Source organism: Myotis daubentonii, chromosome X (genome assembly GCF_963259705.1).
Source record: "Myotis daubentonii chromosome X, mMyoDau2.1, whole genome shotgun sequence".
NCBI classification, from domain to species: domain Eukaryota; kingdom Metazoa; phylum Chordata; class Mammalia; order Chiroptera; family Vespertilionidae; genus Myotis; species Myotis daubentonii.
Window position 1 is genome coordinate 129831358 of NC_081861.1, and position 24697 is coordinate 129856054.

Below are 24697 nucleotides of genomic sequence, written 5' to 3' on the forward strand. Positions count from 1 at the left end.
AATTTTATAATAACACTAGAGGCCTGGTGCACAAAAATTTGTGCACTTGGGCGGGGGGGGGGGGGGAAGGGGGTGTCCCTCAGCCCGGCCTGTGCCCTCTCGCAGTCTGGGACCCCTCTGGAGATAACGACCTGCTGGCTTAGGCCTGCTCCCAGGTAGCAGAGGGCAGGCCCAATCCCTAGGTGCAGCCCCTGGTCAGGCTCAGAGCAGGGCCAATTGGGGAGTTGGGGCGCCACCCCCTGTCATGCACAGACCAAGGTGGATCGGGAGGTTGTGATGCCACCCTCAGTCATGCTCAGAGTAGGGCCGATTGGGGGGTTGGGGCACCGCCCCCTGTCACACTCAAGGCAGGGTCGATGGGGAGGTTGCGGCGCCAACCCCTGTCATGCACAGAGCAGGGCCCATCAGGGGGGTTGGGGAGCTCCCCCCGTCACACACAGAGGGGCCATCAGGGGGGTTGGGGAGCTCCCCCCTGTCATGGACAGAGCAGGGCCCATCAGGGGGTTGGGGAGCTCCCCCAAGTCACGCACAGAGCAGGGCCCATCAGGGGGTTGAGGAGCCCCCCCCCTCACTCACAGAGTAGGGCCAATAGGGGAGTTTTGGCACCGCCCCCTGTCACACACAGAGCAGGGCCGATCAGGGGGTTGGGGTGCCGCCCTCTATCACCCACAGAGCAGGGCCGATGGGGAGGTTATGGCTCTACCCCATCACACACAGAGCAGGGCCCGTGGGGGTGAGGGTTGGGGCGCTGCACCCTGTCACACACAGAGCCACAGGGCAATCAGGGGGTTGGGGAGCTCCCCCCATCAGGCACAGAGCAGGGCTTATCAGGGGGTTGGGGCACCTTCCCCTGTCACAAACAGAGCAGGGCCCATAGGGAGGTTGTGGCCCCGCCCCCTGTCACACACAGAGCCGCAGGGCGATCAGGGGGTTTGGGCGCTGCCCCCTGTCACGCTGATCCCGGTGCTGGGAGGCATATTACCCTTTTACTATATAGGATGGAGGCCTGGTGCATGGGTGGGGGCTGGCTGGTTTGCTCTGAAGGGTGTCCTGGATCAGGGTGAGGGTCCCCACTGGGGTGCCTGGCCAGCCTGGGTGAGGGGATGATGGCTGTTTGCAGCTGGTCACACCCCCTTCAGGGTGGGGGTCCCCACTGTGGTGCCTGGCCAGTCTGGGTGAAGGGCTGAGGGCTGTTTTCAGGCTGGTGGGTGACTGCAGCCCCCAACTGCTCCTTTTTTTCTTTTTTTTCTTTTTTTATTCTGGGCCAGCTTTAGCTCTGGCTCCAGCTCTTAGGCCTCCGCTGCTGAAAGCAGGTTTCTGGCCTTTATTTACCTTCTGTATTTGAAACAATGTTGCAATCCTGCTGGCTGAAGCCTGGCAGACTAAAGCAGGTTTCTGGGATTTTGTTTAGCTTCTATATTTGTAACATAGTTGCTTAGAGTTGCAGCTCAGAGGCCGGCAGCGGCAGGCGGGGAATGTTGGTGTCCTCCGTCACTGAAGCAAGCAAGCCTCATGTTCGCTTCCAGCTGCCTGGCTTCCAGCTGCCATCTTGGCTGGCAGTTAATTTGCATATCTTGCTGATTAGCCAATGGGAAGGGTAACGGTTGTATGCTAATTACCATGTTTCTCTTTTATTAGATAGGATGCCATTTATTGAGTGACTTACATGTATGCTACTTTACTTAATTCTCAAAATACCTTGTACCATATTTATTACATTCCCCATTTTATAAAAGAAGGAACTGAGGCTGAGAAAGTGAAATGACTTGCTCAGGGTCACATAGCTAGAAATAGGCAGAGCTTGACTGGAAGAAGGCAGGTTTGACTCCAGAGCCCATAGTCTCAACATTTCTGCTGTATACCTTTCAGCAGTGTGGTAACATTCACTTCACATCATCTAAAGTGGACTTAAACACAGTATTTTTTTTAATGGAATAATCTCTTAAATTTATTGTTAATTTTAAAAAGCAGGGTATACAGTGGTAAGTATGACATAATATTTGTACATACACGTATAAATGCACACTCATATATCAATGGCATGCTAAAGGTGATTCACACCAGCATGGGAGAGCCATTTACACACATCTCTTTCCAACTTTGTGGTTAGTGACTTCTCCTTGGCACCTTGCAATCAGGTAAGGTGGTAGTAGTTAAATCACAGAAGACTGCAAACACTACCAGTCAGGCTTTTTGTTTGTTTGTATTTTCTGAAAAGCTGGCTGTTAATCATTTGTCAGCACTTTGTGTGTGTGTTTCAGTGTGTTATATCCTTTAAAGGATATATAAGAGGTTAGTAATGTAAATTCCCCCAGGAAGGGGAAATGTCCAAACCAATATTTTTAAAAAATATGTTTGTGCTGATTTCAGAGAGGAAGGGAGAGGAAGAGAGAGAGAGAAACATTGGTGATGAGAATCATTGGTTATGCCCCATACTGGGGATTGAGCCCACAATTAGGCGTGTGCCCTGATTGGGAATCGAATCATGACCTCCAGGTTCATAGGTCAACAATCAACCATAGAGCCACACCGGCCAGGCTCAAAACCAATATTTTTATAGTGAAAAAATTAAAAGAGTAGAGAAAAACCTGATGGTTGATGAGAATTAAACTTTGTATGAATTAATACAGCTATCAAGTTTTTCTTTCAGTGTCTTTGGCATCTGACTGGCACAGTGAATTGAAATGTTCAGGCCAGGCAGAGTACTGCTTTCTGACCTTTTCCTCTAGCATTATAATATATTATGAAGACTAAGTGAGAGAAAGGACAGCAAGAGTGTGTAAAAAATGTAGATCATTAAAATAATCTATATCAGTGACTGTACCGATGACTGGTTTACTGCTTTGTTCTGCCATCATATTCTTGACACCTGGATGGAGATCGACTAGTCAATTGAGAAACAACTCTGATTCTCAGATTTTTTCTTTCCATAAAATTCTGCTAGAGCACACACCTAAACACCTTTAGCTTCCCTTGAAAAACAAAGCACCATCACATTGATAGGATGAAATGGTAAAAACACATCTTCAATAAATTTATATTAGAGATAAATAAGTAGAATTTGCTATTACTCTATAAAACATCCTTTAGTTGTTTATAGAATCCACATTTTTAGAATCACTGTGCTGTAGTCCTCATTACATTGAGAAGATCTGGCGTTGCCTTATTTTTTATTTCTATACTGGTAATCAAATGTAGATCAGGAAGTTTGAATCTGCTCTTACTTAGGAAATATTTTTGAAGAGATATGGAACCAAAACCCATTTTATTCTTGAAAATTAGTATACATATTGCATATATTACGAAATATTTTGTATATTTATTTCCAGATGCTTTCCATTGGGACACTTACTTGAAAGAGACTGGATCTTTAAGTGCTCCTGTAGAGTGTTTCCGACAGGTATGCTAAAATGTAGATGTTGAACATATTAATGTAAACTATTAACTTGTTGAAAGGTGTCTGTGTGAGTGTTAGGTTCAGGTGGTGTGAGGAGATGGTGGGATTGTGGTAGTGCCATTTAAGAGCCAGCTGGTCTCTTTGCATTCATTCATTAAGAATTTCTTGCCAAGACCGGTTTGGCTCAGTGGATAGAGCGTCGGCCTGTGGACTGAAGGGTCCCGGGTTCGATTCCGGTCAAGGGCATGTACCTGGGTTGCGGGCACATCCCCAGTGGGAGATGTGCAGGAGGCAGCTGATCGATGTTTCTCTCTCATCGATGTTTCTAACTCTCTATCTCTCTCCCTTCCTCTCTGTAAAAACTCAATAAAATATATTTAAAAAAAAAAAGAATTTCTTCAGTGTCAGATATATGAAGCCCTTATGATTGCCCATCTGGAGGGAAAGATAGACATGTAAGTAATTAATTATGAGAAGTGTGATTACTCTATAGTTGGAGGGCTCACAAAAGAGGTGCTGAGATGGTTGGAATGAAGGGAAGAATATTCCAGATAGGACATCTAAAACAAAGGCACATGGATGTAAGGGAACCTGAGTGTGAGGGATGGCATGGCTGAAGCACAGAGTAGGGTAGAGGCAATAGTGTAGGAATGAGGTTAAAGTTGTGGGGGCTTTTAAACTGTAATGAGTACTTGGACTTTTTTAAAAAATATATTTTATTGAGTTTTTACAGAGAGGAAAGGAGAGAGATAGAGAGTTAGAAACGTCGATGAGAGAGAAACATCGACCAGCCGCCTCCTGCACACTCCCCACTGGGGATGTGCCCGCAACCATGGTACATGCCCTTGACCGGAATCGAACCTGGGACCCTTCAGTCCGCAGGCCGACGCTCTATCCACTGAGCCAAACCGGTTTCAGCGAGTACTTGGACTTTTATCTTAAGCAGTGGTGAGCTACCAGTTGGCTTATTTCAAGGGGAGTGGCCTAATCAGATTATTATTTTAGAAAGCCACTCAGGGTGCATTTTATTTATTTATTTATTTATAAATATATTTTATTGATTTTTCACAGAGGGGATGGGAGAGGGATAGAGAGTTAGAAACATCAATGAGAGAGAAACATCGATCAGCTGCCTCCTGCACACCCCCCACTGGGGATGTGCCCGCAACCAAGGTACATGCCCTTATCCGGAATCGAACCTGGGACCTTTCAGTCCACAGGCCGACGCTCTGTCTACTGAGCCAAACCGGTTAGGGCACAGGGTGCATTTTAAAAGCCACATTTAGGTTGCCTGGAAGTGGGAACATGAGTAAAACCAGCAGTTGGCAGTGTTTTTATGCTGCACATCAAGCCAAGGGGAGGGCTTGAAGATCTTTTTCTTGACCCTTAAAGTTCTTAACTTTGTTCACCATCTGCTGTGACCATTACTTAAAATTCTCCTCAAGTATTCTGGTAACATAACTGACTATTTGTTTTTCTTATAGTTGATGCACTTTAACAAAATTGTGTGTGTGTGTGTGTGTGTGTGTGTGTGTGTGTAGTCTAAGATCCCACCAACTAATGAATTCAAAGTTGGTATGAAACTGGAAGCGCATGACCCTCGCAATATGACTTCAACATGTCTTGCCACGATTATCGGAATTACTGGTGCCAGGTTACGTTTACGCCTTGATGGTAGTGATGATAAAAATGATTTTTGGAGACTTGTTGATTCTGCAGACATACAACCCGTTGGCACATGCGAACAGCAAGGGGACTTACTTCAGCCTCCACTGGGTAAGGATAAACAGTTTTTAAAATAACGTATTCTTACTAATGTAATATTCAGAAATAGTTTTAATGGCCTTTTAAAAATCTGTCCTTCTAGACATTCTTACAAATAGGTGGTCAGGTGGTTACTGTGGAAAATGTATGAGAGAGGAACTCATCAGTACTATAATGTTAGAGAGTTTCACTAAGTACACATTTGGTTTATGTGTGCTAAAGGTTTCCCACTCCAGGGAAAGACTCATTCTGTCTTTAAAGTTGAAATGTCAAAAGCTGCTCTACTAGATTACACATGCAGATTCAGAAGCCCTTCTGAGGGAGTAGTTTACAGCATTAGATAGCAAGTCACTTCCTCCCTTAATATTGTCCACTGGGCCATTCAGTATTTTTGGTATGGGGATGAGCATAGGGGATTCCACATCCAGGTTCTAGATGCAAATTTGGGAATTCCATTTCATCTGTAGTGGGAAGAAATCTCAGTGAGAGAGGAAGGAGTGAGTAGCTTTAGGTCTTTGAAAAGGAGGAGATGGATGGAACTTACCAGTAAAGGTTTTTAAGTTCCAAGTTCTCCATTTTGACCAAGTTTTTAAAACGTAAAAACTTTATGACTAATTTTGAGCAAACTTTTTCTTTTACCACTTAGGTGTACCATGATATTCTATAGAAAATAAGTGATTTCATGTATCACTTTGTATTCTGAATGAATGGTGGGTTTTGGTTTTTGTTCTTTACAGTACTGAAAAGGAAAATTCCTTATTTTAAAGCACAATGAGAAAATGGATTTTTTTTGTCTCCTACTGGTGAAAAATTCCCTGAGAATAAAAATTTAATATATTAATAATAACTATTTTTAGTGATGTATTTTTATACTGTTTTTGCTCTAATTGTTAATTATTCCTAATTTGGCTTAAATATTTTTAAAAACTAATAAGAGATGTGTTATTCCAAGAAGATGGTTAAGGGTGTGTGTGTTTTCTGCTTTTTCCCTTTTTCCCTTCATATCATTCATGTTTTTTATTGTTTACTTTTATAACATTTCTGGAATCATACAGAATTCTGTAAGAGGTGTGTAAACCTGAGGCTTAGTGCTTTCCTGTTTCGATTTTATTTCTGTCTATAATATGACTAGGGGCCCGGTGCACGAAATTCGTGCACTGGGTGTGTGTGGGGAGGGGAGTGTCCCTCAGCCCAGCCTGCCCCCTCTCACATACTGGGAGCCCTCAGGCGTTGACCCCCATCACCCTCCAATCGCAGGATCGGCCCCTTGCCCAGGCCTGACGCCTCCGCCAGAGGCATAGACCCCCATCACCCTCCAATCGCCTGATCAGCCCCTTGCCCAGGCCTGACGCCTCCGCCAGAGGTGTCAGACTTGGACAGGGGACCCCCATCTCCCCCTGATCACTGGCTCTGGCCCCCGCCCAGGCCTGAGGCCTCTGGCCCAGGAATCATGCCTGGGCAGGGGACCCCCATCTCCCTCTGATCGCTTGCTCCACCCCCCGCCCAAGCCTGACGCCTCTGACCCAGGCTTCAGGCCTGGGCAAGGGGACCATCCTATCCCCCCAATCCCCGGCTCCGCCCCCCGCCCAGGCCTGATGCCTCGGCCAGAGGAGTTGACCCTCATCACCCTCCGGTCACCAATCACCGGATCGGCCCCTTGACCAGGCCTGGGCCTCTGGCCTAGGCGTCCGGCCTGGGCAGCGGGGACCCGCAGCTGCAGCGGCCCCACGATCGTGGGCTCCGCTTTAGGCCCAGGCAAGGGACCCCTAGCTCCCGGGACTGCCAGCTTCGACCGTGCCCAGCTCCCATCGCTGGCTCCACCCCTACTTCCTGCTATCACTGGCCAGGGCGGCAAAGGCACCTGATTCTCCGATCATGGCTGGGGGGCAGGGCAAAGGCGGCCCCAGGGCCGCCTTTGCCCTGCCCCCCAGCTCTTAGCTCCCCCCTGGGTTTCCGATCACTGTCAGTGGCAGGGGGCTTCTTCCTGCTTTCCCTTTGGCCTCCCTGCATTGTGCCTACATATGCAAATTAACCGCCATCTTGTTGGCAGTTAACTGCCAATCTTAGTTGGCAGTTAATTTGCATATAGCCCTGATTAGCCAATGAAAAGGGTATCGTCGTACGCCAATTACCATTTTTCTCTTTTATTAGATAGGATAATATGTTTCTTATTTTGTTTAAAAGAAATACAGCTATTGTGATTGCCAGCATTTCAAACACATAGCCAAAATTATGATTGATTATTTTTCAAATTACATTTAGAATTTGTTAACTAAAAATATGAAACACATAACAACACATGCTAATTAGTGTATATTTTCACACTACATATAAAAATACAGTTTTTGCCAATTTGCTCATTAGGCACTTTTGAATAGTTTCCATTTTAATATAACACAACTTATTTAATTTTCCTTTTTAAAATGGGTTTATTTATTTAAATCTTTAAAGTTATTATTTAAAAGATACTTTAAAGTTTTAACATACAAACAGAAAGTGTATAAATCATAGGTGTACAGCTTATAAATGAACACACCTGTATAACTACCATCCAAATCAAGATGCGTGAACATTATCAGAACCCCAGAAGCCCCATTCCTGCTGATCTGTAGTCATAACTACCCCTTTCCCAAAGATAACCACTGCCTAGACTTCCTGACATCATAGATTAGTTTTATCTGTGTTTGAATTTTCTATGCACTTTATTTTTTAGCCTTTTAATCTATGTTTGACTTTAGGGAGTTACAGAATTAAGAAAAATGTTAAATTTAGAAAAATCATGGTATATGATGCAATAAGATAAGGTAAGGGGTAAGAGAAAGGCATAAGGAACAGAGAATGATTCTTATGCAATATTCTGACCACAGTGTGGAAAATATATGCTGTGGATAACTTTATTAGATATCACTAATAATATTGAGGGAGTAGGTAATAAATCTCCCCTCCCCCATTTTTCCTAACAACAATTATTTCCCTCATTATATTAGGGGGTTTTGGTACAGGGTTATTATGGGATGATTTTCTGTCTGAACATTTTTGTAGGTTTTATACTATTTTTTTAAAAATATATTTTATTGATTTTTTACAGAGAGGAAGGGAGAGAGATAGAGAGTTAGAAATGTCGATGAGAGAGAAACATCGATCAGCTGCCTCCTGCACATCTCCCACTGGGGATATGCCCGCAACCCAGGAACATGCCCTTGACCGGAATCGAACCCGGGACCCTTCAGTCCGCAGGCTGACGCTCTATCCACTGAGCCAAACCGGTTTCGGCAGGTTTTATACTATTGATAGACCTGTTGCCAGTGACTCATATGCCTCCCTATCTTACTGCATGTAATCATCAGGAATGCATGACAAGTTCTCTCCATTTCTGGTATCAAGGCAGGCAAGTGCTGCCTGAAACAGATTGCAGTAAAACCAGCAGATCCCTGTTTCCAGATGCTGTGATAGTCACCATTAATTATAAGATCTCTGGAAAATATACCTATTTTGATAGCAACTAATACATATTCTAAGAGAAGATCATGTTTATGTAGTGTGTGTAAGGATTGCTAAAGTGAGAGCTGTATTTTTCTCTAACATATTGTATGAAAAAATTTCAAACATACAAGGTGAAATAATTTTACAATGAATACCTACCTACCCATTACCTAGGTTCTATCATTATCATTTTATTATACTTGCTTTATCACTCATCTATCTGCCCTTCTATGAAGTTATCAATCCATCTTATTTTAAAATACATTTGAGAGTAATTGACATCATTACATTTCTCCTGAATACTTTAGCATGCATATTATTAATTAGAGTTGTGTTTATGCAGCTTTTTAAGGTGAAATTTACATAAAATGAAATGCACTGTGTTAGTGTGCATTTACTGAGTTTGACAGAAAACTGTCTTTTTCTGAATGGAAATAAAGCAGGGGAAAAAGAGGGCCTGGAAATCTTTTGCAGCCTTTGCCCTCCTTGTGAGGCTGTTGGTAAGAAATGGTAGCTCTCCTGGGTTCTGGCTTGGATTACCCAAGTATAATGGCCCATTCCCAAGATATACATGGATGTTGATGATCTCCAGCTACTGGTTTCTCTAAAATGAGAGTTTCTACTCCACTGTAGCATTGTTGCCAAATAATTCAGTGGCTATAGTAGCACCAATTGGAGAGTGTAGCTGCTCCTCTGGCCCATTTCCTGAGTTCCTCGATAAGAAAGTTATTCTCTGGAGAATAGTAAATGAATACTATTTTTAATACCAACTTGCTGTAATATCATAGGAAGGCTTTTTCATAATACCTGATTTAATTTTTAAAATAGGATACAAGATGAGGACATTATCTTGGCCGATGTTCGTTTCGCGAACATTGGATGGATCTGAAATGGCACCTGCAACATTCTTCAAGGAGGTAAGAAAGAATTTATAAAGAACTTGAAACCTCAGAGAGAAGGCAGCGGAGGGTGAGGCTAAGGGGGAGAGATCAACCAAAGGACTTGTATGCATGCATATAAGCACAACCAATGGATACAGACATGGGGAGGGCGGGGTTGCGGGCATGAGTGGGGGGGGGCAATGGGGAGAAAAGAATACATTTGTAATACTGTAATCAATCAAGGAAAAAAAAAAGAACTTCCATCAGCTGGGCTGTGGTTTTATTTTTTTAACTAGTAGCCCTGCATAGGAACCCATGCACCAGTAGCTTGCTGATAGTTTGCTGCCGCCCTCTAATAGCTCTCCGCCCGCTGCCCCGCCCTCCTGTAGCTCCCTCCCTCCCTCCCTGCCCCTCTCATAGCTTGCTGCCCTGCCCCCTCCTGTTGTAGCTCGCTGCTCTACCCACCTGCTGATCCGTGATCCAGTCATTACATTTGCATATTACATCCTTATTATATAGGACTAGAGGCCCGGTGCACAAAAATTTGTGCACTCGGCGGGGGGGAGGGAGGCATCCCTCAGCCCGGTCTGTGCCCTCTCACAGTCTGGGACCCCTCTGGAGATAACGACCTGCTGGCTTAGGCCTGCTCCCAGGTGGCAGAGGGCAGGCCCAGTCCCTAGGTGCAGCCCCTGGTCGGGCTCAGAGCAGGGCCGATTGGGGAGTTGGGGCACCTCCCCCTGTCATGCACAGAGCAGGGCGGATCGGGAGCTTGCAATGCCACCCTCAGTCACGCTCAGGGTAGGACCAATTGGGGGGTTGGGGCACTGCCCCCTGTCACACTCAAGGCAGGGTCGATAGGGAGGTTGTGGCGCCACCCCCTGTCACTCACAGAGCAGGGCCCATTGGGGGTTGGGGCTCCGTACCCTGTCATGCACAGAGCAGGGTCGATCAGGGGGTTGGGGAGCTCCCCCAACCCACGCACAGAGCAGGGCCGATCAGGGGGTTGAGGAGCTCCCCCCGTCACTCACAGAGTAGGGTCGATAGGGGAGTTGGGGCACCACCCCCTGTCACACACAGAGCAGGGTGGATCAGGGGGTTGGGGCGCCGCACCCTGTCACACTCAGGGCAGGGCCGATGGGGAGGTTATGGCTCTACCCCATCACACATAGAGCAGGGCCCGTGGAGGGGGAGGGTTGGGGGCGCCGCCCTCTATCACCCGCAGAGCAGGGCCGATCAGGGGATTGGGGCGTCGCCACTGTCACACTCAGGGCAGGGCTGATGGGGAGGTTATGGCTCTACCCCATCACACACAGAGCAGGGCCCGTGGCGGGGGTTGGGGTGCCGCACCCTGTCACGAACAGAGCAGGGTGGATAGGGAGGTTGTAGCCCCTCCCCCTGTCACACACAGAGCCGCAGGGCGATGAGGGGGTTGGGGAGCTCGCCCCTATCAGGCACAGAGCAGGGCAGTTCAGGGGGTTGGGGCGCCTTCCCCTGTCACGAACAGAGCAGGGCCCATAGGGAGGTTGTGGCCCCGCCCCCTGCCACACACAGAGCCACAGGGCGATCAGGGGGTTTGGGCGCTGCCCCCTGTCACACTGATCCCGGTGCTGGGATGCCTCGGGGCTCTGCTGATCCCGGTGCTAGAAGGCATATTACCTTTTTACTATATAGGATAGAGACCTGGTGCACGGGTGGGGGCTGGCTGGTTTGCTCTGAAGGGTGTCCTGGATCAGGGTGGGGGCCCCGCTTGGGTGCCTGGCCAGCCTGGGTGAGGGGATGATGGCTCTTTGCAGCTGGTCACACCCCCTTCAGGGTGGGGGTCCCCACTGGGGTGCCTGGCCAGTCTGGGTGAGGGGCTGAGGGTTGTTTTCAGGCTGGCGGGTGACTGAAGCTCCCAACCGCTCCTTTTTTTCTTTTTTTTTTTATTCTGGGCCAGCTTTAGCTCTGAGGCTTGACTCCAGCTCTGAGATCTCTGCTGCTGAAAACCGGTATCTCGTTTGTTTGGGTTCTATAATCGAAACACTGTTTCAACTCCAGCTCTGAGATCTCGGCTGGCTGAAAGCAGGGATCTGCGTTTGTTCTATAATTGAAACGATGCTGCAGTCCTGCTGGCTGAATCCCGGCTGGCTGAAAGCAGGTTTCTGGGGTTTTGTTTAGCTTCTATATTTGTAACAGTGTTTCAAACTGCCAGCTCAGAGGCTGGCAAGGCAGGCAGGGAACGTTGGTTTCCTCTGTCACTGAAGCAAGCAATCCTCCTGTTAGCTTCCAGCTGCCTGGCTGCCGGCCACCATCTTGGCTGGCAGTTAATTTGCATATCGCCCTGATTAGCCAATGGGAAGGGTAGCGGAGTGACACCAGTTTGCATGTTTCTCTTTTATTAGTGTAGATGGGATACTTAAATATTTTGTCTTCTCTAACATGAAAACGCAAAAATGCTTTTTAAATTTAATGTTTGGCAAGTGTATTTGTTAGTCTGCTAGGGCTGCCATAACAAAGTTCCACAGACTGGGTGGCTTAAGCAAAATAAACTTATTTTTTTCACAGTTCTGGAAGTCAGAAGTGCAATATTAAAGTGCCATTGGGGTTGGTTTCTGGTGAGGCCTTTCTCCTTGGTTTATAGATGGCTGCCTTTCCGTTGTATTTTCACATGGTCTCTTCTCTGGACATGCACAGAGGGAGAGGAATCTCTGTTTTTTCTTTCTCTTCTTATAAAGACAACAGTCTCCAGCCTTATGACCTCACTTAACCTTTATTACCTTTTTAAAGGTTCTAGCCCTAAATAGTCATATTGGGGGTTAGGGCTTCAATTTATGAATTTTTGGAGGACACATTAAGCCCCTAACAGTAGCTTAAACAAAAGAAATTTATTTTCTCAAAGCTCCAGAGGATAAAAGTTTGAGGTCAAGGTGTTGTCAGGCTTGGTTTCTTTGAGTCCTCTCTCCTTGGTTTGTAGTTGATGGGAGCACACAATTCAGCCCATGACAGCAAGTTATTTAACAAAAAAGTTATTGTTATAATCATCCACTAGCCAAAATGAATTAGTACCCCCTTTCTTGACCTTAGATATGAAAGGAGTGTTCCACTGGAAGCAGATGTTCATTGCTATTTTTTATTTACTTTCATAAGTGAAGCTTCCCTCTCACTTAGTTATGTTAGTCATCCCTTTGATATTGAAGAAAATGGTAATGGGCCAATAAAACCACTTGAAGGTTACTCATATTTGTTGTTTAGAAGTAAAAGAATGTTAAAAAGCCATCAGAATGAATTTGTTATAAGGAAATACTTGTTATATAACAAAGGGAAAATTCCAAAACTAGTTTATGCTCTTGAGAAATTGTTGAAAGAGTATAGCATGTTGGCAAACAATGAATAAAAGCCAAGTTTTAGTTAAATTATGGGTCAAATATTTCTTTCTCAACTGTTATCCTAATTGTTCTCATAGTCACTTAAATTTTATTACAACTATTCATATCAAGAAGGTTAAGGACATAAGGCTGTGACACATCAATTAATACGACTCCTGTGCCCTGGCCAGTGTGGCTTAGTTGATTGGGCATTGTCCCATGCACTGGGAGGTTGCTGGTTCGATTTCTGGTCAAGGGCACATGCCTAGGTTTGGAGGCACGATCCCCAATAGCGGGTGTGCAGGAGGTAGCCAGTTGATGTTGAGCTTTCACATTGATGTCTCTCTCCCTTTCTCTCTAAAAATCAATAGACTTCTCTCAAAAAATATGACTCCTGCATTGCAAAAAAAATTTTTTTGAGTGCAGCTTTGAGCAGCATGAAAGAACACAGGCAAATGCTGCAAGCCCTTTGGGCAATATGTAAAGTATATGTAAGAATAGCTAATCCCCTTTTAATGTGCACGTATTTTGTGTACTGGGCCACTAGTAGCTAATAACAGGAGATGTTTAGCAGAGGGAGGTAGAGAGAGAGAGAGAGAAAAATTGATGTGATAGAGACACATCAATTAGTTGTCTCCCGCATGCACTCTGACTGGGGTTGGGGATTAAACCTACAACCCAGGGACGTGCCCTTGACTGGGAATTGAACCCGAGATCCTTCGGTGTGCAGACTGACGCTGTAACCATTTAACCACACTATAAGGGCTAGCAGTAGTTTTTATTAAACACCTATTAGCTTGGGTTGTGGCTTTAGAAAAGCCACTGAATCTATTTACATATCAAATTGTTTATCATCTAGTGACAAGCCACTTGCCATACACATTGTTTTTCATTTAAAAATATTTTTATTGACTTCAGAGAGGAAGGAAGAGGGAGAAAGAGATAGAAAAATCATTAATGAAAGAGAATCATCAATCAGCTGCCTCCTGCACACCCCACACTGGGGATAAAGCCGTCAACCTGGGCATGTGCCCTGACTGGGAATTGAACTGTGACCTCATGGTTCATAGGTCGATGCTCAACCACTGAGCTACACTGGCCTGGCTCTTTTTAAAAATTATAAAAGTAGTTCATGTTTGTGTGGGGGCAAAAAATCAAACTATACATTTAGCTAGAGCAGCCGTGGGCAAACTACGGCCCGCGGCCTGGATCTGGCCCGTTTGAAATGAATAAAACTAAAAAAAAAAAGACCGTACCCTTTTATGTAATGATGTTTACTTTGAATTTATATTAGTTCACACAAACACTCCATCCATGCTTTTGTTCCGGCCCTCCGGTCCAGTTTAAGAACCCATTGTGGCCCTCGAGTCAAAAAGTTTGCCCAACCCTGAGCTAGAGTGAAAAATGAGTATCACTTTATCCTGTCCATTCCTGTATTCCACTCTTCTCTCTGTATTGAAGTTTTATTTGTGTTCTTCCAGACCTTTTTCTGTGCTTTCACAAATATATATGTGATCTTATTTTTTTTAACAAATTGGAATATATTGTATATATTGTTCTGTGATTTAGTTTCCCCCCTAAATTATGTATAGTTTGGAATTCTTTCGATTTCATTTCATATATACTTCAGGTAATCTTCTGTGGGATGGATTACCATAATTGATTTAACCTCTGCCTAAGGATGAATATTTAGGTTCGCTCCATATTCTTGTTTAAATCATCTGCAGTGAACATTCTTGCATCTATCTATCTATCTATCTATCTATCTATCTATCTATCTATCTATCTATCTATCTATCTGAATAGCTATGTTCTTAGAAATAGAATTGCTGGTTCAAGGGGAATGTATGCTTTAAGTGTTGATATATACTATTAAATTGCATTCCAAAATGGTGTTCCAAGCTATGCTACACTACTAGTGTGTAGGTCTGTTTGTATTTCCACACATTCACTAACATTGAATATTATAAATCTTTTAAAATTTTGTGAATCTTTTTTTGGGAGTTGGGGATAAGGATGGTATCCCTTTGTTATAATTTTCATTGAGCTTTTAAAATGTGTTTAATGGCCTTTTATTATTCTGTAGTAATGTGCCTGATTATTGCCTTTTCCTGTCTTTCTATTGGATTTATTTTTTTACTCTTACTGATTTGTGGGTACTCTTCCTTCTTGATGGCCTCTGTATAGCCAATGAATTATAAAGGCCCATCCACTTAGCTTCCTAATTATTTCTTTGTTGTGTGTCGTCTTTCTCACTTTACCACCATTGCCTCTTGTACAAGCTTTCCTCTTGCCTGGACTATTCAGTCATATGACTGCCTCTGCTCTTCACCTTTCCACACAACTGGTAGAAATACCTGACACAGAAGCCTTACCACATCATTCCCCTGCTTGAAACTCTTTTGAAGTTACCAGTTGTACTCAGGATGAAGCATAAGTTTGTCAGTATGGCCTTTAAGGTACCTATGATCTGGTTTATGGCTGCCACAGCTTTCTTTGGATTTTACGTTCTAAATTGCTTGTATTAGCCTATTGGTACCATGTTTCTTTTCAGAGCTGGTTATCTCTGATTAACTCCTATTTTTCTTTTAAGATTTATGTCAGGTATTAAATCCTTCAGGATACCTTTTCTAATTCCTCCTCTCCATTTTTATTCTTCTGTAGCACTTTGTGCATATTTCAATCTATGTAGGGATCTATATATGTAAAAGCCTAAGCGACCATTACTACCGGTTGACTGAATGACCAGTCGACTGGTCGTTATGTCACGCACTGACCACCACGGGGCAGACGCTCAACACAGGAGCTGCTCCCTGGTGGTCAGTGTGCTCCCACAGCCAATCTCTCACAGCTGGCCAACCTCCTGCAGTCCCTCCCCCAGGAACCCCACCCATGCACAAATTTGTGCACTGGGACTCTAGTTGTGCTTTTTCATTATTTTCACTGTCCCTTGTTTCCTAGACTGAGTTCCTTTTGAACAGTTAACATGTGCCTCTCATTGGTCCTAATACATACTATTTGTTAAATGAATGAAGAAAGTTTGGGAAGTACAGAAAGATGAGTAAATATAGAGGGAAAGATGAGGTTTTTGTTTTAGACATTTTGCGATGCCTCTGGGAAATTTGAGGAAGGATGATTGCCACCAGACTGTTGGAAGTAAAGTGTTTAGAACTTAGAAACAAGGTTTTACTTGAGTACCTGGATTTGAGAGTTTTTAGTTTAAATGATAGTAATGGAAGCCACGAGCATGAATGAGCTAGTTCAGAATTTATAGGAGAAGAAAGGAACGTCAATGTTAGAACCTTGAGAAATGCCCACTCACCTTTATAATGTATAAGCACTCATATTAGGTACTTAATAGAGGTCAGTTAAGGGGAAAGCTGATTCCTTACTATTTGGTGGATAGGAAGGTCATCAGTTACATTAGTAAGAACTAAAGACTAGGTGAACAGTACCCTTACATATAGTTAAATTTGTAATTGTGGGGGCAGAATATTGATAGAGTTCATTGCTGATGGCATCAGTTTCTTACTCTGTGAAATAGGAAACTGACAAAGATTGGAGGGGAGGATTCATACATAGACTGAATGTCTGTTGTGTTTTAACATTGAGATGGAGAGCTTATTCTCTGGTTGGGGAGAATGTCAGTTAACAAATAAAATAATAAACATATAATGAGGATGCATTATTAGTCTTTTGTATGGGGTTGGAGAGGTAACAGCCTAGGCATACATGGCTATTTTGGAGGGTTCAGCTAAAGATGAAGACTAAATATGTGTGGCACTACATGTAATAAGCATGTGGGACTTTTCTTCATCAGTGCTCAGCAAATAAGTATATATAGGTAAACTGGATATGATATTGAACTAAGATTTGGAGATAACAGAACAAGCACAAGGCAATAAGTTGGTTTTGGGTGCTGAGGAGAAAGTGGTGACAGGATGCTCTGTAACCTGGAATTGAAAAGGTGTGATAGAATGTTAGAGTGTTTAGTTCTCTCTCTCTTTTTTTTAATCTATATCAGTGGCTCTCAGCTGGGAAGGGGAGTGATTTGCCCTCAAGGAACATTGGCAACATCTGGGGGCAATTTTGGTTGTTATAACTTTGTGTAGGAATACTACCTGTATCTAGTGGGTATAGACCAGGGATGTTGCTAAACATCTTACAGTGCACAGGACGGCCCCCACAACAGAATGTCTGGCCTCAGATGGCCAAAGGTTGAGAAACTCTGATCTTTATTAATTTCTAGGTGACCTCATCTAATTCCTGTCTTTACATACACTTTATATGCAGATGACTTTTTCAAATTTGTGTTTCCAATCTAGACCTTTTGCTCCCAACTCAGATTTGTATATCCAGCCTACCTACTCTACATCTCCACTTGAATATCTAATATATATCTCAAACTGCTCCTCTTGCAGCCTTTCCCATCTCAGGGAGTAGCAACGATCCTTCTAGTTCCTCGGGCCAGAAACCTTGGTGATTATTTCTTTCACACACTGTATCCAGTTCATAAGGAAATCGTAATGGCTCTACCTTCAAAATACAACCACTTCTTGACATCTCCATTGTTATCAGACTGGTATAAACTACTTTTATATCTCACCTGGATTACTGCAGCAGCCTCCTCAGTGGTCTCTTTATTTATAACCTTAGAGTTGGTACTCAACACAGCAACCAGAATATTCCTTTGAAAAAAAAGGTGAGATTATATCAGTCCTTTGCTCAAAACCATCCAGGAGCTCTCCATTTTACTCCAAATAAAATCCAGAGTTCTCATAGTTGCCTCCACCACTGTACATAATATGACCCTTTATTCTCTCACTGACCTTGTTTCCTTCTGCTCTCATACTTGCAGACTACATTTTAGCCATACTTGCTTCTTTGTTGTTTTCGAGCATTTCAGACACATCTCCTGCTTTAGGCCCTGGCTGTTCTCTTTGCCTGGGACACTTTTCCTCTACATAGCTGCATGGTTAATAATCACCTCTTTTCAGGTTTCTGCTCACTATCACCTTCTGTATGAGGGTTGTCCTGATCACCCTATTTGAAATCGCACAATCTTTCCTATACAATGTTCTTTGGCCCTTATTCTTCTCTGTTCTCTTTTTTTGCATAGCACTTATTTCTAACATAGAATATATTTTACTTATTTTATCATGGTATCTTATCTTTCTCTTTACTAGCACCACAAGGGTGTTCTTTTTTTTTTTAAATCTGTTTTGCTAGTTAATATATATCAAGAACCTTCAGTAATGTCTGGCATGTAGTAGTCACTCAGTAAATATTTGTAAATGGATAAATGAAGGTTAAAGGACTAGACTTCTTGATGAGGTCAAATAAATAGTTGATTAAAAGTAAGGAAGTAGAAGTTAAGGATAGGAGTTTGTGGTCAGAGGTAGACTGGCCTGGGAATACAGCTTTATACAAAAGAGTAAAAAACACCTTTCCTGCCCTTATGAAGCTTACCTTCTAGCTGGGGAAATGTATAACAAACCATGCTAAATAAAGTATGAATATATTATATTTCATAGTTATATATACACTAAGGATAAGGGAGGGTGACATTTTAGATTAGTCAGGAAGGTGTTGCTGAGGAGGTGCCATTTGAGTAAATATCTGAAGAAAGGGAGAGAATGAACCATGAGGTTATAAGGGTAAGAATATTTCAGGCAGAGGATTAATGCAGGTAATACTGAGATTGGCTTCAGAGTTGGTGGGATTTGGGAAGAAATATCCTTTAAGTAGAACCATATTGTAGGGAAGTGAGGAAGGAGGTTAAAACAGCATTCTTTACTGCTACCTTCTTGAACAGAATCACTTTTCTCACAGTAAAAGACAATGACCCCTTGTTTATTTTACTATTGCTTCTGCAAATTAAATGTTTATGTTAGGAAGTCATTCAAGAACTAATGTTGGCAAAGCATATTCTTTAAAATCATTTAAAAGCAGTATCATTACCTTTCATGGGCAGCAGAGGGAACCATTTTGCTAATTATCTAAATCTGGAGGTACCTTATTTTGAGATATAGCCCTTTCATTTACTATGTTATACAAAAAGAGCAGTTTCCTTTTTCAAAAATAAAGATTTGTGTCCTGGTTATTGTGACTCAGTTTGTTGGGCATTGTCCTGTGCACCAAAAGATTGCTGGTTCGATTCCTGGTCAGGGCACTTGCCTGAGTTGCGGGCTTGATCTCTGGTGGGGCGGGGGGTGCATGCAGGAAGCAGTCGATCACTGTTTGCTCTCACATCGATGTTTTTCTCTCTTTCCCTCTCCCTTCCTCTGCCTTTAAAAATCAATTAAAAATCTAAAAAAAAGATTTGTTTTCTTTCAGAGTCTGTTAATATTTGTTTGTATGGGTATGCTGATGTAAGTAAAATAGATAAGTTTATAAAATTTAGAAGAATTAATAAATAGTATGAAAATCTTTAGAGAGTAAATGGCAGAAAAGTGTGTACTGCCATTTGAGCTTAATTTGCTTTGCTACAGACAGTTTTTCCTTTTATTCTGTCATATGACATTTTAAGGTCCTGGGAACCTTATGTGTGCCTTGAATGTTTCCTGCATTCTGTGAATGTCCAGCATAAATTTATCAACTATCAAGTTATCTTTTGTTAAGTATGCCCCCCTGTACCCCATATATGGTAACAGATAATTGGTCTTTAGTGGCAATATGTAAATCCTGTTTCTTACCAGTTGTTTAGTTATTAAATATTTTGATATTTGCTCAAGCTAATTTTTGTTCTGCTGACTTTCAGGGTGGTTTTAAAGAATCAAATTAAAAATATGTAATTAAAAAGGACATTGATGGCTAATAATTAAGGAATTTTCAAATTGCAAGAGTATAAAGGATAACAGTGGAAAAATATGGATAATGAGATGGGTTTAAAGAGGCATTTTATAAAGGGACCAACCTACCAGATATGTTTCTTAAATTATATCTTGGTGAAATAATTACAGAGAGGAAGGGCGAGAGATAGAGAGTTAGAAACATCGATCAGCCACCTCCTGCACATCTCCCACTGGGGATGTGCCAGCAACCCAGGTACATGCCCTTGACCGGAATCGAACCTGGGACCTTTCAGTGTGCAGGCTGACGCTCTATCCACTGAGCCAAACCGGTTTCGGCCTATCTTGGTGAAATAATTAGTTGGGAGCTTGTTAACTGTTCTTTAGGTGACTCCTTGTTTCATTCTTTTTTTTAACTGCTTGCTGTTGGGTCCTGTGCTGGAAATAACATGAATAAGATGTAGTACCTGTTTTGAGAATCCATTCATCTCATAGAGGAGTGAACACATTCCAATAGTAGTTTCACAATTGAAGGCAAGAGTGCCTCTGAGGTGGGCCTAGGAGTGGGCAGGAGTTGGTCATGGAAGCCTTAAGAGACCAAGAGAACTGTGATTTGGAAGTGGATGAGTTGGAGTTAGTTGGCCAGGCAGATGATGGGGTAAGGTGTTGCAATGAGTTAGTTGCCTAGGTTTAAAATCTAACTCTGATATTATGTATTATGTTGTATTCTTAGGCAGTTGTGCATAAGTTTTATCACCTGTAAAATGAGGATAATAATTTCACTGAATTCATAGGGTATTGGTAGAATTAAATTAATATATAGAAAACAGTGTCTTGGCATATACTAACTAATTAAAGGTTAGCTTTTAATGTTAGTTTTGTAGAGATCTAGAGGGTAGAATTGGCAGGTTGTGGTCTTTGAATGTGAGTTTTAGTGGGAAAGGATGTTTTCAGGGCAGTGGTTCTCAGCCTTGAATGGACATTAGAATCACCTGGGAAATTAAAAGGTGCTGATGCCTGGGCCCCACCCAAGACCAGTTTAATACTTTCTTTTGTGGTGTAGCCATCAGGTGAGTCTAATGTTCAGTTGGACTGAGAACCACTGGTCTAGAATTATTTCCAGGCTTCTGGCTTGGATGATTAGGGAGCTGATGGTGTCATTTACTAGGATAAAATGCAAATTGAAAGAAAAGATGTTGCTTTCAACAGAGTACCTGGGCTTTCTAAGAATCCTGTTAGCATTTGCATGCTTTAACTTTTGAAACTAAGGCATACTTTTTAAAGTATTCTGGATTGGATATCATACATATCCAATATATTATGAATATATGATATATATGACTTTCATGTTCTTGTGTCTGCCTTCTCTATAGATTTACCACCTATAATTTTTATTGATTTGTTTGACTCCCTCTTTTAAACTTTCTTATTAATTGCTTCTCCCCTTTGCCCCCATTCAGCCCCTAACCCTATTACTACCACCACTAGAATTTAAGCTCTACCAGAGCAGGTATCTTTGATATTTTTGTTTACCAATAAATCCTGAATTCTTGGTACATAGTATACAATATATATATTTCTTGAATGAATGAGTAAATGAATGTCTAAATTACTGTCACGCTGGTTTTGTTTCCTTCCAGGTTCTTGGCTCTGCTTCAGAGTAAGTGCGATGTTGTAGAACAGGGCTGCAGAGCGATTTCTAAGAACTGTTTTTTCCCTGTATTTTAATTGATAAGCATAGAACTCAGTTTTTAGTTGCTACAGGTTTTAAGAATCAATTAAGCAAATGCTTCTTAATATATCTAAACAATGAAAACTTTTTAAATGTTTTGATAGGAACCACCAAAGCCACCTCTAAATAACTTTAAAGTGGGGATGAAACTAGAAGCTGTAGACAAAAAGAATCCGGATATGATATGTCCTGCAACTATTGGAGGTGTTAGAGGAGACGAAGTTCATATCACATTTGATGGCTGGAGTGGAGCTTTTGATTACTGGTGCAAATACTATTGCCGAGATATTTTCCCAGTTGGATGGTGTCGTCTGGCAGGAGATGTATTGCAACCACCAGGAGCCAATGGTAAGATAATAAGTAACTACATCTTCTTTTATTTTATTAAAAATATATATAACTGCTATTGGCATTGAGGTTAGCATTTCATACCCACTGGAGCCACAGGCAGAACAATGAGGGCACTGTCCAGGCTAGAGAACTGGAGATAAAAGAAGACTGTGATTAGACTTATTGAGGGCCAACCCAGTATCATAGTCTGAATTGACAGTCTACACTGGAGATATGTGCAAAGCTGGAACTATTCTTGGACCATTGAAGCCTCGCTGCTATAAGCACTTTGGGGTACTTAGTTTCCTTTATAGTTGATATTAAACTTAAAATTACACATGGTATTCCACTGTTTATATCTAGAAGATAGAATTTAAAAGGTTGGGCATAACAATTATTACATATATGTTTTACATGATTTTGGTCATGTTACAATTAAATTGATACTTTGATAGTCTTAAGTAAAATATACACATCAGTGAACATTTCGACCCTATGGAAGCCATCATAGGTTAGTATGTTATTTTAGTCATGGGTTTATCAGTTGTGATGTTGTGTTTCATAAGTTGAATACTATGATTTTCTGGATATTTTCTTTCAGAGAAAAGTCATCAAAACATTGGACTTTTTTGGTGACTCTTTCAAGGGCGTAGACATGCCTAACCTGGTTTTCTGAGAGTGGAATAGCTGCTGAGATTTAAGATCGGTCCATGCACATAACCCATTCATTGGCCTAAGTTAAATACAAACTTATTAGTGGAATTAAATGTAAACATACTTAAAATTTACCTCACTAAATTTATTTATACTAGAAAAAGAGAAAATGGATGTAGAAAATTAGTAGGTAAGCTGTGTGGAGGAAGGGAGTAGAGGTAAGCACATGTAGCCGTATTACATTAGTCCTTTCTTACCTGTAGGGAATATGTTCCAAAACTCCCAGTGGATATCTAAAACCTTGGATACTGCCCAACTCTATATATTCTATGTTTTTTCCTATACATACATATACTTTTTGGCTTCTAATTGGCATATCTGAATTGCCAGCATCACTACTCTTGCATTTTGGGGCTATTATTAAGTAGAATAAGGGTAACTTGAACACAAACACTGTGATACCATGGCAGTGGATCTGATAACTGAGATGGCTATTAAGTGACTAATGGTGGGTAGCGTATATAGCATGGAGATGCTGGACAAGGGGATGATTCATGTCCTGGTTGTGTAGGAGTAGGATGAAGTGAGATTTTATCATGCTACTTAGAATGGCACATGATTTAAAACATATGAATTGTTTATTTTGGAATTTTCTATTTAATATTTTTGGGCTGGAGTTGACCATGTGTAATTGAAGCCATGGAAAGCAAACCACAGATAAGGGAGGAATTTTTTGTAATTTGTGTCTTTAACACAATACTACATACCATGATGTTCTTTTTATTAGGCAACTCTTAACAGTTTCTTACTGCCATAATTGTATGAAGCAGACATTAGTGATTGATTTTTGTAAAATTTAGTATGATACAGATCTATATGCATGTGATACTAAGATAAATGAGGCATAGTCTCTGTCCTCAAGAAGTTTGCTCTCTATTGGGAGAGGGATGAATGGAGGGATAGATTTAAAAATATGATATAGAATTAAAAATGTAAAAATAGAGGTGTATGCTAGATATGAAGTTGGTTCAAAGACATCCAGTCTGTTTAGGCTGGAGGTAAAAGTGGTTGGTTAAAGAAAAGCTTCACAAAAAGACACATGATAAGACTATTAAGAGAGGAGAAAGAGTTTGGTAAGGGGAATGGAGATAAAGGTAGAGTAGACACATCACAAAGGTTAAAATCACACAGTTTATCTTGAAAACTGATGAGTTCAGTTTGTGACACAGTGACTTTGGAATGTGTGGCTATAAATGCTATTGTCCTCCAGCATCTGGTCTCCCTTTTTTTCTTAGTAATACAAGTTGGCTGCCTAACATAAAGACTACAGTTACAGCCTCTCTAGCAATTAGATGTGATCATTAGATTAAGTCCTGGTCAATGGAATAAAAGTACAGGTAGTGTGTTCTACTTCCAGGATGTGTATTACAGAGAGATGAATGTACCCATCTCTCTTTCTTCCTCCTGCTCTGTCCTGCTGCTAGAGATGTGGTTGTTTTGGGTGGAGCTCTGTCTCGTACCATGAAATGGGGACCATATTCTGGGCATAGTGGAGTGGAAAGTAGAAAGGAGTCAGAGTCTCTGTGAACTTTGTGGAGCAACATTTTCATACTACCCTGTTCCAGACTATTACCTGAGAGAAATAAACTTCTATGTTATATAAACCTCTATTCTTTTAGGTTTTTCTGTTATTGTTAACTGAACTGAATCCTAACTGATTCAGGGTAGCTTTAGGACGTCCAGGTGGATATGTCCATTGGAGAGCTTCATATGCAGGTATGGAGCCTAAAAAGGATAGATCTTGTTTGACAAAGCAGGTTTGAGAGTCTTCGTGTTCATCAAACAAATATTCTTTGCATCAGGTGCGATTATAGGTGCTGGCAGGGGGAAGTGGCAGCTTATACATCCTATCGATAGTAGTAAGTAGTGGAAATTTGGGGTGTAATTTTAATTGTGCATGTGTAACAGGTGGAGGTAGAAGAGGACCAATGAAAGGATTTCCTGGGTCAACATTTATTTTTTAAAATATATTTTTTATTGATTTCAGAGAGGGAGAGAGAATCACTGATCATCTGCCTCCTGCACATCCCAAACTGGGGATCCAGCCTGCAGCTCAGGCATGTGCCCCCACCAGGAATTGAACTGCAACCTCCTGGTTCATAGGTCTACACTCAACCACCGAGCCACGCAGGCCAGGGCCTGGCTCAACATTTAAAACAGTAATTCTCACACTTGAATCACCTGGGGGAGCTTGTTACAAGGCGGATGTCTTGGAACTTATATCCATGGGTTCTGAACCAGTAGGTCCGGAGTGAAGCTCA

General features: G+C 42.1%; 1 protein-coding gene across 6 annotated transcripts in view; it reads left to right on the plus strand.

Moving 5' to 3' along the window:
• SCML2 (Scm polycomb group protein like 2) overlaps positions 1 to 24697 on the plus strand; it is a 108051-nt gene that overhangs the window by 28031 nt on the left and 55323 nt on the right. For all 6 annotated transcript variants that reach the window (XM_059680521.1, XM_059680523.1, XM_059680524.1 and 3 more), the window contains 4 exons: positions 3330 to 3400; positions 4939 to 5173; positions 9473 to 9561; positions 21497 to 21740. In XM_059680521.1, coding sequence (XP_059536504.1) covers positions 3330 to 3400; positions 4939 to 5173; positions 9473 to 9561; positions 21497 to 21740 — 639 coding nt within the window. The remainder of the gene's footprint in view (positions 1 to 3329; positions 3401 to 4938; positions 5174 to 9472; positions 9562 to 21496; positions 21741 to 24697) is intronic.